The 12,373-nt window shown below is 51.6% G+C and overlaps 2 protein-coding genes across 2 annotated transcripts in view; both read left to right on the plus strand.

Moving 5' to 3' along the window:
• wu:fj29h11 (uncharacterized) overlaps nt 1-8,027 on the plus strand; it is a 35,531-nt gene extending 27,504 nt beyond the window's left edge. The window contains exons 34-47 of the mRNA XM_062475350.1: nt 5-239; nt 486-666; nt 1,073-1,199; nt 1,373-1,453; nt 1,612-1,791; nt 2,107-2,363; nt 2,581-2,729; nt 2,897-2,981; nt 3,974-4,082; nt 5,409-5,540; nt 5,704-5,961; nt 6,115-6,313; nt 6,638-6,809; nt 7,017-8,027. Coding sequence (XP_062331334.1) covers nt 5-239; nt 486-666; nt 1,073-1,199; nt 1,373-1,453; nt 1,612-1,791; nt 2,107-2,363; nt 2,581-2,729; nt 2,897-2,981; nt 3,974-4,082; nt 5,409-5,540; nt 5,704-5,961; nt 6,115-6,313; nt 6,638-6,809; nt 7,017-7,451 — 2,600 coding nt within the window. The 3' untranslated portion in view covers nt 7,452-8,027. The remainder of the gene's footprint in view (nt 1-4; nt 240-485; nt 667-1,072; nt 1,200-1,372; nt 1,454-1,611; nt 1,792-2,106; nt 2,364-2,580; nt 2,730-2,896; nt 2,982-3,973; nt 4,083-5,408; nt 5,541-5,703; nt 5,962-6,114; nt 6,314-6,637; nt 6,810-7,016) is intronic.
• Nucleotides 8,028-9,377: 1,350 nt separating this feature from the next.
• Nucleotides 9,378-12,373, plus strand: part of bsk146 (brain specific kinase 146) — a 12,490-nt gene continuing 9,494 nt past the window's right edge. Inside the window, exon 1 of the mRNA XM_062475279.1 lies at nt 9,378-9,689. The gene's annotated coding sequence lies outside the window, so the exon portion shown is untranslated. The remainder of the gene's footprint in view (nt 9,690-12,373) is intronic.

Raw genomic sequence — 12,373 nt, forward strand, 5'->3', positions numbered from 1 at the left:
GTAGGCATGAGACAAACCCTCTCAGTGGAGGAGGTGATTGGCTACCTGAAGAAGTGGTGCGTCAAATCGAAGCCAACTATTGGTCCAGAGGAACAGGAAGAGGAGCCCGAAGGGTCAGAGTTCAAGTCTGCGCCGGAGCACATCCACAACGTGTACTCCTACCTGCACAGGAACTGTCCTCCCAGCAGACTGAAGGAGCTGTTCCTTCACAACCCAGCCATCTTCATTGAGTACAAGAGGTGCGGATTAGCATAGCATCATAAATCATAGCATAATTGATCATAGTTTAGCCTAAAATATCATAGCACAGCATAATACAGCATAATATATCATAGCATGTAGATCTGTCGTAGCATAATCTGTCATATATTGAGCAATCTACAAATAAATACACACACAAAGAATAGTTTTGAGAGGGAAATCTGTTATTGTAGAGTGATTACTGTGAAACATGAAATAGAGGACATATCTGCCTGTTCCTCCAGGGGCGAGGAGTGGTGTTCTGGAAGGTTCTACCACCTGAAGGAGGTGTGCTGGAGCGACCCGACGGGCATGTTCGTGCGGTACCAGTCTCTGACCCGCGGGCCAGCCAGCACCCTTCAGGAGCCCAGAGTCCTGGTCCCCTTCTACGGTCCCCTGGAGGGCATGAGGGACCTGTTCACACGGGTACGACCCCCAGCCTGGACCCCTCTACATGGGGATGAGGGCCACCCAGGGTCGGGGATGAGGTCCAGAGTGGTTGATCGCTCAGGGATGATGATCACTTAGGGATGAAGTCCACTCAGGGACGAGATTCAACGCAGAGGATCATTCAGGGAACCCTGTTCCAATCTGTTATTCATCTTAAATAGTCCCACTCGAAACTCAATTTCCTTCCATTTCTCAATGAGAGAGAGGTTAATTTGATTGTTTTGCAATTTCAACCTCTTGATCCGTGAATATTTCTTTCATACGTATGTGCCTTTTATCCTGTGTGTGTGTGTGTGTGTGTGTGTACGTGTATCCGTACCTGTGTGTATGTGTGTGCACCTTTGGGTGCATCTATGGTGTGTGTGTGTGTGTGTGTGTGTAGCTGTTGGCTGTGGAGCCCAGTCCCTCCATGCTCCAGTACGTGGGTCTGCTGGAGCTGGTCTGCTCCTCCACTCCTCTGGCCACCGGAGACATCCTGAAGGACGTGTCTGTCCTCTACGCGGCACTGGGTGAGACACACTGCCTCTCTGCATGTCTGCCTCTCTCTCTCGCTGTATATCTCTCTCTCTCTCTCTCTCTCTCTCTGCCACTGACTCTCTCCCTGTCTCTTCTCTGTACGACTGCTTCCTCCATCTGGTGTGCATCATCCTTCCCTCCCCCTCCTCCTCCCCCCCTCCTGCAGGGGAGAAGTGTAAGACCACCAGGGTTGGGGACCTGGAGCACATCCCTCAGATCAACCCCAGCTACTGCTCCACTCTGAAGGGTAAGGAACACACTGCATACACGCTACACAGACACACACATGCCTATAAAACCGTGTTCGCGCACACACACACACTGCATACACGCTACACAGACACACACGCGCCTATAAAACCGTGTTCACACACACTCTCTTACCCGTGGCCTCCCTTGCTCCAGGCATGCTGCTGGATAAGAGAGTGTTCCCCACCAAGGACAACACCTGGGTCAGCCTGGCCAGCAGACCCATGGTCGCAGACAGCAGGGAGCTGGAGAAGATCTTCAAACCCTACCGCGAGGTGTGTCTGCTCAGCCTGCCCGCCTCCGACAAGAAGGCCCCCAGGACCGGACCCCTCCACGGTACGCTGGCCTGCATCCCCCTTCTCCCCCCCCCCCCTCTAGCAGTGACAGCTACGTGCTTCTGGTTGTATCCACTCACACAGACGGCCACCGGCTACCGACAGCCGTAGTGCAGTGGGACCCAGCAAGGGACTCGTAGATATGAGGGCTTCGTGTCAGATAAGGACAGGTGTTGATTACGCGTTGTAGACGGGGGAGGTGAGGGCTGTGTGTGTTAGTCTGGGGGGAGGGTGGGTGTGTGTGGCTGTGTCACTAAATGTATCTTTAAAATGTACCTCCCCCTCTTCCCCCTCTCCCCCCCCCCCCCCCCCCCAGTCCGGTCGGTGGTGTTCAGCGAGGAGAACCGGACTCTGTTCCTGGAGGCCTGCGGCGTTCCCCGGCTGTCCCAGCAGGTCAGCACCGAGGCCCAGACGGAGAACTTCCGTCCCAGCCCGGCACTGCAGGCCCTGGTCGCCTCGGTGGTCCCCTACGTCCAGAGGTTCCTCTACCACCACGAGGAGATGAACGAGCTCTACCCAGAGCTGCTGGAGAGCAACATCGCTCAGAGCCTCCGACAGCTCAGCTACGGACAGGTGAGGTGGAGGCCCTCGCCTTTAGGAACCTCGCCTTAGAACCTCGCCTTAGAACCTCGCCTTAGAACCTCGCCTTAGAACCTCGTCTTAGAACCTTGTCTTAAAACCTTGTCTTAAAATCTGTCTTATGGACAGGAAACTAGAACCTGGAATTAAGGTCCTTTGCTGAGGCGTATGTGTGTGTGTTGCACGTGTGTGTGTGTGTGTGTGTGTGTAGGTAGGGAAGCTGTACACTCGCTACCTGCTGACTCTGGCTGATGAGAAGGCTCCCATCGTGGAGATGACGGATGTGATCTGCATGCTGAAGGACAGGAGGGAGTTCTACATCCAGAAGGACCACCTCTCAGCCAAGCTGGACATCTGCAGGTGTGTGTGTGTGTGTGTGTGTGTGTGTGCATTGGGTGTGATTTGGGTGTGTGTTGGGTGTGCTTATGCGCTTCATTTGCGCTTCAATGCCCTTCATTTGCGTAGGGGTCGTTGTGACCAGTGCTTCAAATGTCAAAGTGTGTTTGTGTGTGTGTTTTTTTTTCCAGAGAGCTGGCGACACTCTTCAGCACTGAGAGCAACCACAGGAAAGAGCTGGCTCATTTCCTGAGTGGCCTGATGACCTCACTGAATGTAAGTGACATCGGCAGATATTGTGTGATGTCGAACCTGTGATCATGGCGGACGTGTGCTTGGCCTTCGATAGGCACGATGTGGACGTCAGTTTGAATAAAAGCGTCGAAGTAAACGTGATGTACAGCCCTCCGGTGATACATTAAAACAGTGCAAGAGAGACTATCTTTCTTTCTCTCATTCATTCCCCTTTCACCCTCAATTCTACTCTGTAGATGTGCTCTCACAAACTCTCCCTCGATCTCTCTCTCCCTCGATCTCACTCTCTCTCTCCATCTCCGTTTCTCTCTCCCATCTGTCTCTCCCTCTGTCTCTCTTTCTCCCTCTCCGTGCCATACAGTCTGTCTCATCCCTCTCTCTAAACATAACCCACCAGAGGGGCTGACAGGAGCTCGGATTAGTAGGGGGGGGGGATATTCAGCGCTTACATGGCAACCCGGAGCGCCGAACACCGTGTTAATGCCGTCTCAGTCGTCAGGCACCAGACGGAAAGCTGAACACACCTCCACATCATGTATGACATGACTTAATGAAGAATGTTCTGGAGCTGTAGGAGCCCCGGACCAGCTCCAGGACTGGGTTATGTAATACGGACTGTCTGCCGAGGCGGACTAATTGCATAATTGTCAGAAATCTGAAATCATCATCGTGCCCGTCCAAAAACGCCAGAAGTCTGGTATATTAGCATATGTATGCATATTCATGAGTCTTCGGGGAAGCATCAGCGCTTCCTGCTCATTATTCCACGGGACTGATCAAACAGCTCATTCTGGAACATTCTAATTAGGTCATCAACATTATAATGAGATAAAACGCATCTGAAACTCTGAAGAAGAGAATTCTTCCCCTATTTCCGTGTGTGTGTGGGGGGGGCACACACTTCCACACAAAAAAGATGTTTTGGTTTGTAATGAATATGCTGTTTTTACCCTCTGTGTGTGTGTGTGTGTGTGTCTGGGCCTGTGTGTGTACCTGCGTGTGTTTGTGTGTAGGACCCCGCAGCTCTGAAGAGGTTCCTGCTCAAAGAGGACATCAGAGATCTTCCTGAGAACGAGGTGGTCTGGGAGGTTCCCAAACCTGTCGAGTTCAAGCCTGAACCAGGTAGCTGCCATCTAGATAATCCACCTGCTGGTCAAATTGGTGCTTGCGGTGGTCCCACAAGCTGCTTGGGTCGGGTCAGGTTCTTAACCCGTAACAAGTCGCCGCAAGTCGTACTGAGCTAAAAGGAGACTCGGTGCTGCAGGCTGTATGATCTCAGCCCCCTGCTCCTAGCTCCCAGTCTGGGCTGGGTGCTGGACTGGAGAGGTGCTGTTCTGCTGGATCTCAGCCTTCCTGTCACCCCTCCTCCCCTCAGGGAGGTCACGGAACATGGGAACATACCATCTGGTTGTCATCGGGAGGGAGGGTTTTCCAGACTTTTGGAACCTGCTCAGGGGTGTGTGTGTGTGTGTGTGTGTGTGTGTGTGTGTGTGTGTGTGAGAGAGAATGAGACAGACGCAGAGAGCGAAGCGATGGTGAGACTAATTACTGCTGGTCTGTGCTGTGTTGCTGTGATTAGGCAGCACAGACATGCTGAGAGAATGAGGTGTTTCTCTCGTTCGCACTCTCGTTCGTCTTCTCTATCCTCCAATTTGACACATCCGATCCAACACCCAATTTCGACCTCATTTGATAATATTCGCAAGTTCACACACACACACGCACACACACGCAAAAAGACACACACTCATGCGCAAACACGCACACACGTGCACAAACGCACGCCCGGCGGCAAGCTTCCCCGCATAGTACGTCCGCGGAGTGTCGGCCGTATGCTAATCTGGGCGTGCTCCGCTCTCTGCCGGGTGACATAAAAGAGCAGCTGTTGCCAGGGCTCAGACACTGAGAGAAGATCCTCCACTGCACAGCCTAACAGGACACACACACACACACACACACTCTCACGCGCTCTGTTTCTCTCTCTCCGTTCACACACACACACACGCACTCTTTCTGTCTTCTTGTCACACACACACGCACATATGAGAAACGCACACACGCTCCGAAACACACAGACACGGTCAGAAATAGAAAAATACACACGCTGATGAACAAGCACACACACACACACACGAACATAGACACACACTCACACACACAGCCACAAGGATGTACATGTAGGGGTTATTCATTTGACAAAAAACAAATGAATAATAAATTGAACTTGCTGATGGAATCTTGCTTCGTCAGAGACTGAAAATGAATGTACCTTTGTGCTGTATGCATTGGGTATAACCCCCTCCTCTCTGTTCACCCCTATCCCATTCTCCTCTCCCGTATCCTCCCCTCCCCCATCCCTCCATCCTCCCCTCTCCCATCCCCCCCTCACCTTCCCCATCGTCCCCTCCCCTCTCCTCCCTCATTCTGTCCTCTCCTCCCCCCCTCCAGTGTTTCCCGGGGGGCCCCAATCTGTCCGTGCCCCAGAGGAAGCTCCGAGTCCCAGGCAGGAGACCGGGGAGCAGGTCCTGAACCACTGGCCCCCACGCTCCTCCCTCTCCAACGCGCCCTCCAACTCCTCAGGTACCCCACACTGCCATCAAGGACAAACTACGACAGCTACTCCTGTATATACTATTATATGTGTGTGTACGTACGGCCGGAAGTACAAAATATGGTCCTTTCACTCTGTGTGAGGGCTAGCACTGTGCGTATACTGTATGGTGCGTGTGTGTGATGGCCTCAGAGCGTCAGGGGACTGGGCCGCTGGAGGCAGTGTTGAGGATGTGGCCCCCACCCCCGGGTCCAGGGGACGCCGGGAGAGAGCCTCCCCCAGGGAGGGGCAGCGGTGAGGGCAGCGTCGCCCCCGACGGAGCCCCTGGACCCCCCCTGGGTCAGAGGTCAAACGATCGCCCAGCTGACCCTAACCATAACCTGCCTCCCAGAGACCACACCCACGCCAGCCACCAGGGTGCCGTGGCAACCTCGGGGACGTCGGATCCAGGTGAGGTGTTCCGGGACTTTCTTGGTTGTCCTCTGGTTAGTCTGGAATCAATACCTTCTGCAGCTTGTAGCTCTTGTCATTTAATATTGCTCTACTACATACACACACACACACACTCTTTCACACACACACTCACACATACGTTCTTTTCAGGTGTCAAGAGGGAGAGTGGTGTGGAATCAGAACCAAACACAGACTCTGGATTGCACCGTTCCACAGGAAGAGGAGAACCCAGCGTAGAACCTGGGAGGGAGAGGACAAGTGGTGCTAGAACCCAAACAAACCTGGCTGGCTCAGGAGCGACCAGGCGGGGCTCTGACCCAGACCAGACCAGCCTCCGGAACCCTCCAGAGTAAGACCTCGCTCTCTCTCTTTCTCCCTCTGCTGTTAGTCTGTTTTCTCTCCCTCCCTCTCTCCTTCCCTCTCTCTCTCTGCTTTTAATCTTCTCTAAAGAGCTCTCTGGGGGGCCAGGTTATCATCACCATCTCCACCTGTTTACCTCCATCACCTCCCCCCCCCCATCCCTTCTCTTCCACTCCTCTTTTCTCTTATCCTCTCTTCCTCTTCTCTCCTCTCTTGTCCTCTTCTCCATTCTTCTCTAAGATGTCAAAATGTTTCCCCATTCTCACCTCCTTCCTTCCTTGTAATATCTCCTTCTCCTCTTCTCCGCCCCTAGTTCCATCTTGGTCACCGACACAGTGGTCTCCAGCGTGTTCCATGGGGCTGGAGGGGTAGGGGACTGTGGCCAGCGTCCTCCCCTGGCCATGGACTCCCCTGTGTGGGGGAAGTCCCAGCAAGCACACCCCCTCCTGGAGGACCTGGAGCTCACCTGCCAGAGACCCACCACGGTGAGTCCCCGATGCACGGGAGATGACGTTGTGTACAGTAGAACAAAACACAAGGAGATGGTGGATGGGGGGTGTCTAATAGAATACACTGGAACTCTGGGGATGGGAAGTGGGTCAGGAAGGAGAAGGGAAGACCCTGTTCACCTCAAACAGTTATAAACTTGACCCCAGAGACATGGGGGCTGACGTGCGTGCGTGTTCCTGCAGGTGGTGTTCTCTGAAGAACCCCGCGACCTGGACAGCATCGGCGCGTGGGGCGAGCGGCTGGTCCACTCCTTCCTCACCCACTGGCGAGACGGCGACGCCCCCGGACGCCCCGCCCACATCGCCTGGTCCAACCAGAACGGGGAGAGCGGCCAGCCCTACGACTTCAAGATGTCCTTTGACCCCCCGGCGGAGGGGGGCCGGGAGGAAGGAGGGATGAGGGAGGTGTTTGTGGAGGTGAAGGCCACGGTGAAGAAGGAGAAGGCGTTCATCCACCTGTCTGCTAACGAGCTGGACTTTGCGCTGAGGGAGAAGGAGAGGTACCAGGTGTTCAGGGTGTACAACGCCGGAGACGCACAAAATGTCCGCCTGTGTCGCATCCAGAACCTGGCTCAGCATCTGCACACCAAGGACCTGCAGCTCTTCCTGTTTGTCTAGGGCTCTCATTGGACGGCTCGATGTTGTCGTGCTGGAACACGGAGGATGCTCACTGCATGTTTTATTATTTTATTGTATTATTCATTTTCCTATTGAATATTCGAGATTTTTTTTGGCTCTTTTTTATTGATCAACGTTCAGATCTGTGGAGTGTCTCGTATTGGGTTGTTTAAATGACAGTTTTATGTTTTTAACTTTTATATGAAACCTGTGCCCTATCTCCGTCCACCTGTCTCATGGGCTGCTAATGTACTTGAAATGCCATTCATGACCTACCTGTTCCTAGTGGACCCTCCTGTTCCACTGTACATATTTAACCACTTGCGTCATTTGTTCCACACTGTGCTCACAGATAGAGATCGTTTGTTTTCGAAAAAATCAGTAATCACTTTTATACTGGAGATGACCTGTAAAATACCTCTTCATTCCAACCTCATCTCTCTGCACTGTTTTTGTTCTGTTTCTGTTTCGGCTCTCAGAACATCAGAAGGTTTAACACTGATTGACCAGAGCTGATACTCGCTTATCACTTGCACCATTCCTTTGTAACAATAAAAGTGAAGAGTTTGTGTCCCAGTTGAAACGCCTGTGTTTTCATTCTAGGGAAGGGTATAGCTTGGTGGTTAGAGAACTCAGCTGCAGATCAGAAGGTTGCAGGTTCAAATCCCTTCCGTACTGTACGGGACGCTTTGGATAAAAGCGTGTGCGAAATGAAATGATGAATCCCCCGTCCTCCTGTCAGCCAGGCTGAGAGGGAGAGAGAGATGGCAGGCGCAATGCTGTGACACTGGATATGGGAGCTGTGCCTAGATGAATATTAACACTGAAATGATGCACTTTTTTCTTGTTTATCTGTTTATCTGCCTGTCTCTCATCTTCCTTTTTCTCTCGTTTTGTCTTCTTTCTCTTATGTTCTTCCTCGTCTATCTTTTCTCTCTCTTTTCATCATCTCATCTTTATCACGTCTGACATCACACCCGTAGAAGGAGCACCACATCGTCTTCACTCATCCTCACACCATGTCAACACATGCACACACCTGTCAAAGTCTGGACCCGAGGGATGACCCTCTCGTTCTCTGTGAGTGTGTGTCTGGGACATGCTTAACTACTTCCGGAATATTCCTCATCTCACCTCATGACCCCATGGTTAACCTTTCAGTCGACACACAACAATGTGCCTGGTGGACGTAATATCACAAGACTGATATTGTATATTGAACATCACTCTTGTAGGCTACTCTTTGTACTCTTTCACGGGCTGAGACTTTTGTATCGATACATCCAGACTTAGCTAGCCTCTTTCCTGCAATCATTCTGTGAAGAGAGGGAATGCACTAGCATCTCGGTTATCATCTGTTTAGCTACCATCTCATGATGCAACCGCTTGGTAACAATGTCGAGCGCAAGGCCGAGATCTGGGTGGTGTGAGGGGACACCGCTCAGGGTTTCATTTGCCTTGCCTTTGTTTCCTTATCAGTAAAGGCACAGGACCGGTCACGAGGAGAACGGGACGGGTGAATAATTGCGTCTTGTTCCCGCTGTGGACATTTTGTTCTTCTACCGACTGAAGCATCGCAGTGGGGGGCAAGGGAACGCTTATCCGTGAACCAACAGGCTAACCGACCGCGTCCAGGTTCATTTAGTCATGAAACAAATACGTTAATATGTTGAAGCCTGTATTTTCAAGATATAACTTCTCACGTACTTTCCTACAGCTAAGTATCTGAATGCCCTACACCCCCCCCCCCCCCCCCCCCCCCCCCCCCCCCACCTAGCTCTCTGTCTCCGTAGATTCGTTCCCTCAACATTCCCGGTCTTCCGTCGGTAATCTGTACGGAGACAGCGAGCGAGGACCGTCGTTTGCGTATTGGCTTGCAGGGCAGTGTGCGCTCCCGGCTGATCTCCAATGCAATTGGTTGACGCGGAAAAGGGGGCTGGGGTTTAATCTCTCTGTCGCTCCTCTTCTCTCATCCTAGAGCAGAGCGATGCGGAGACAATAGGACCGCGCTGTAGAAGAGCCTGTGAAATACCAGGCGTCCGCTGAGCAAGGCGAATTTACCGCTAGACTGAGATTCAATAGAACAATCTAGGAGAAAGCGAGTGAAGGCATTGGGACAGGCTACTACGTGCACCACTGTAACAGGCTAGCATGCAATAGTTCTGTCTACACTACCCTGTTTCTCTCGGGTTTGACTGGGCGGACTCCAGAGCCCTTGTGTGCTGTGCCGATTGAATGGTGAGTAAAATAAACAAGACATCCCGTGCCTTGCAAAACGGCTGCCTGCTACCTCTTTTAGGTGATGCGAATAGTGTCCGGTAAAACGTTCTGCGGCTGCAGGCTTGTTTACAACAATGCTGTTGCGGGTTTAAAAGAGCGCCGTTTCAAGCTGTGTTTATTATAAGCACGCAGCTAAGCGTGATGGTCTGTGTTTACAGCATTGTTGTCCGGCCTGTAACTGTCAGATCTGGAATTGACTTCTAAAACCTATGGCTAATTATTTGTTTTGGAATTATTGCTTTTAATAAACGGTATTAACATATCCCTTGGAACGGTCTGTTATTAACCTTCTATTCTAGTGCGGTTCGATGTATCTGAGATTTGTTTTTTACTTTCTGAGATGTGTAGCCTACTATGAGGCTATTAATTATGTTTATAAACTACACAACAAGAAATATGCAGACTCTTTATTTCTTTAGGGCACTCTCACGCAAACGCTCAAATACATTCCACCAGCATCGCATACGTCAAGCTGTCAGTCTCTGTTGTCTCAGACTGGCCGCTGATGCGGTCACCTGCAGGTGTCAGAAGAGGGGGTCTAGGTGGTGTGAGAGAGACGGAGAGACGGTGGTCTGGCTGGAGAGACGGAAAGAGAGAGACAGAGTGACAGAGTGGTTTGACTGGGGGGAGAGACGGAGAAAGAGAGGAAGCGGGCTGTCGGGCTTGGGAGAGACAGAGTGAGAAAGAGGCAGGTATCTGCGGTCGCCGGGCGGTTCTTCTGCCCCGCTGTCACTCATCACTGGCCTGGGTCATCATGTCAGCAGGGATTCATAGTCGAACAAACAGGGACGTGAGTGGAAGGACACAACTGGATAGAGAATGTGGAGACTGAAAAGACACAGGTATTCCACATGATGGTCATTAAGGCAACGACCAAGAGAACCAGAGCGATAGGAAATATTAGCGTGTCTCTGCGGGGTGCGTGTGTCCATTCTCCCCTTTGTCCGCAGTGGTGGACGTCAGCTGTGTTACCCCTGCAGCGTATGCAGGCCTGTCACAGCGCCTGCTTTGAGTCTGACGGTCCCGTCCGGACACAAGACCCCGCGGCTCCACCGCGAGGCACGATAGGATAGCCATGTGCAAAGATTTTATGTCACAGTTTAATGAGGAGATTGTCCCTCGAGGCGCCTGCAGCGAGAGAAACGATTGGGATTGTATCAAGTAAATGTCTGCTCCAGATTTAATATCAATGTTGATACAGACTTCTGTGTTTCCTTTCATAAGGGTTTTAGTGCGAGTCTGCAGATTCTTTTAGCAGTGCAGATCAGGCTTCTTCAACCCATCATCTTCATTACTGTCGCGTCCCATTATCCTGGGACACACAGACACAAATAAACATACACAAAAACATACAAGTATGGTGAGTCATGATACAGGTCAGACAAAGCAATGTTCCCTGCTGTATACTTCAGCATTCTAACACACACAAGAGCATTTAACACACACACATGCATACACACACACACACACACACACACACACACACACACACACAACAGCACTAAACACAGACACAACAGCATTCGATTCACACAACATTCTGTCTTTGTCCCTCTGTCTCTTTATCTCTCTCTGTCTCTCTCTGTCTCTCTCTGTCTCTCTCTGTCTCTCTCTGTCTCTCTCTGTCTCTCTCTGTCTCTCTCTCTCTCTCTCATCTCTCTCTCTCTCTCTCTCTCTCTCTCTCTCTCTCTCTCTCTCTCTCTCTCTCTCTCTCTCTCTCTCTCTCTCTCTCTCTCTCTCTCTCTCTCTCTCTCTCTCTCTCTCTCTCTCTCTCTCTCTCTCTCTCTCTCTCTCTCTCTCTCTCTCTCTCTCTCTCTCTCTCTCTCTCTCTCTCTCTCTCTCTCTCTCTCTCTCTCTCTCTCTCTCTCTCTCTCGATCTCTATCCTGGACCATTTAGCATTCACATTCGACACCAGACTGCCTGACAAGTCCTTCTGACGCTAAACAACGACTGACTTTAGTATTCTTCACCAGGGCCCTCAGTGAAAGTGCTGAGGGGGATGAGTCACTGTTGTCTGGCTGACGAGCGCTGGAGCCCTGGGGCCGCGCTGGGAGGTGGAACACAAGGTTCAAACACTCCCGAAATATACCCAACACAGACAGGCGAGAGAGGCAGGACAGAGGGGATGGGGCGGAGAGAGAGAGAGGGAGAGACAGAATGAGATAGAGAGATATACCGCCGTGTGTGCGTGTGTGTCTGTGAGAGATAGAGGGAGGAAGAACAATATAGAGATTGCTTGAAAGAGTAAAGAGGGATGATGAGCAATACAGGTAGATAGATGTTGTGTGCGAGAGGGAGGGAGGGAAGGAGGGAGGAAAGGAGGGAAGGAAGGAAGGAGGGAGAGCTGAGTCAAAGGAGGACTGTACCTGCTGTGGTTCTTTCAGCAGCTCGTTCACACCCCTGAGGTCAGATCAGGAAGCTGGAAGTAAACATCCCTGTTCCTCAGCGACACGTCTCCCCTGGCTCCACCGACTACCTGTCTCCCTGGTTCTCTGTCTCCTTGACCCCCGATCTCCTTGTCTACCTGTCTATCAGTCTACCTGTCTTTCCGTCTCCTTGTCCTCCTGTCTCCCAGTCTACCTGTCTCCATAGGAACCCTCCCTGTCTGGGATTTCCGGACAGGAATCAAACAGTGGTCTCG

The sequence above is a fragment of the Osmerus eperlanus genome, chromosome 12, assembly GCF_963692335.1.
Source record: "Osmerus eperlanus chromosome 12, fOsmEpe2.1, whole genome shotgun sequence".
Classification (NCBI taxonomy): domain Eukaryota; kingdom Metazoa; phylum Chordata; class Actinopteri; order Osmeriformes; family Osmeridae; genus Osmerus; species Osmerus eperlanus.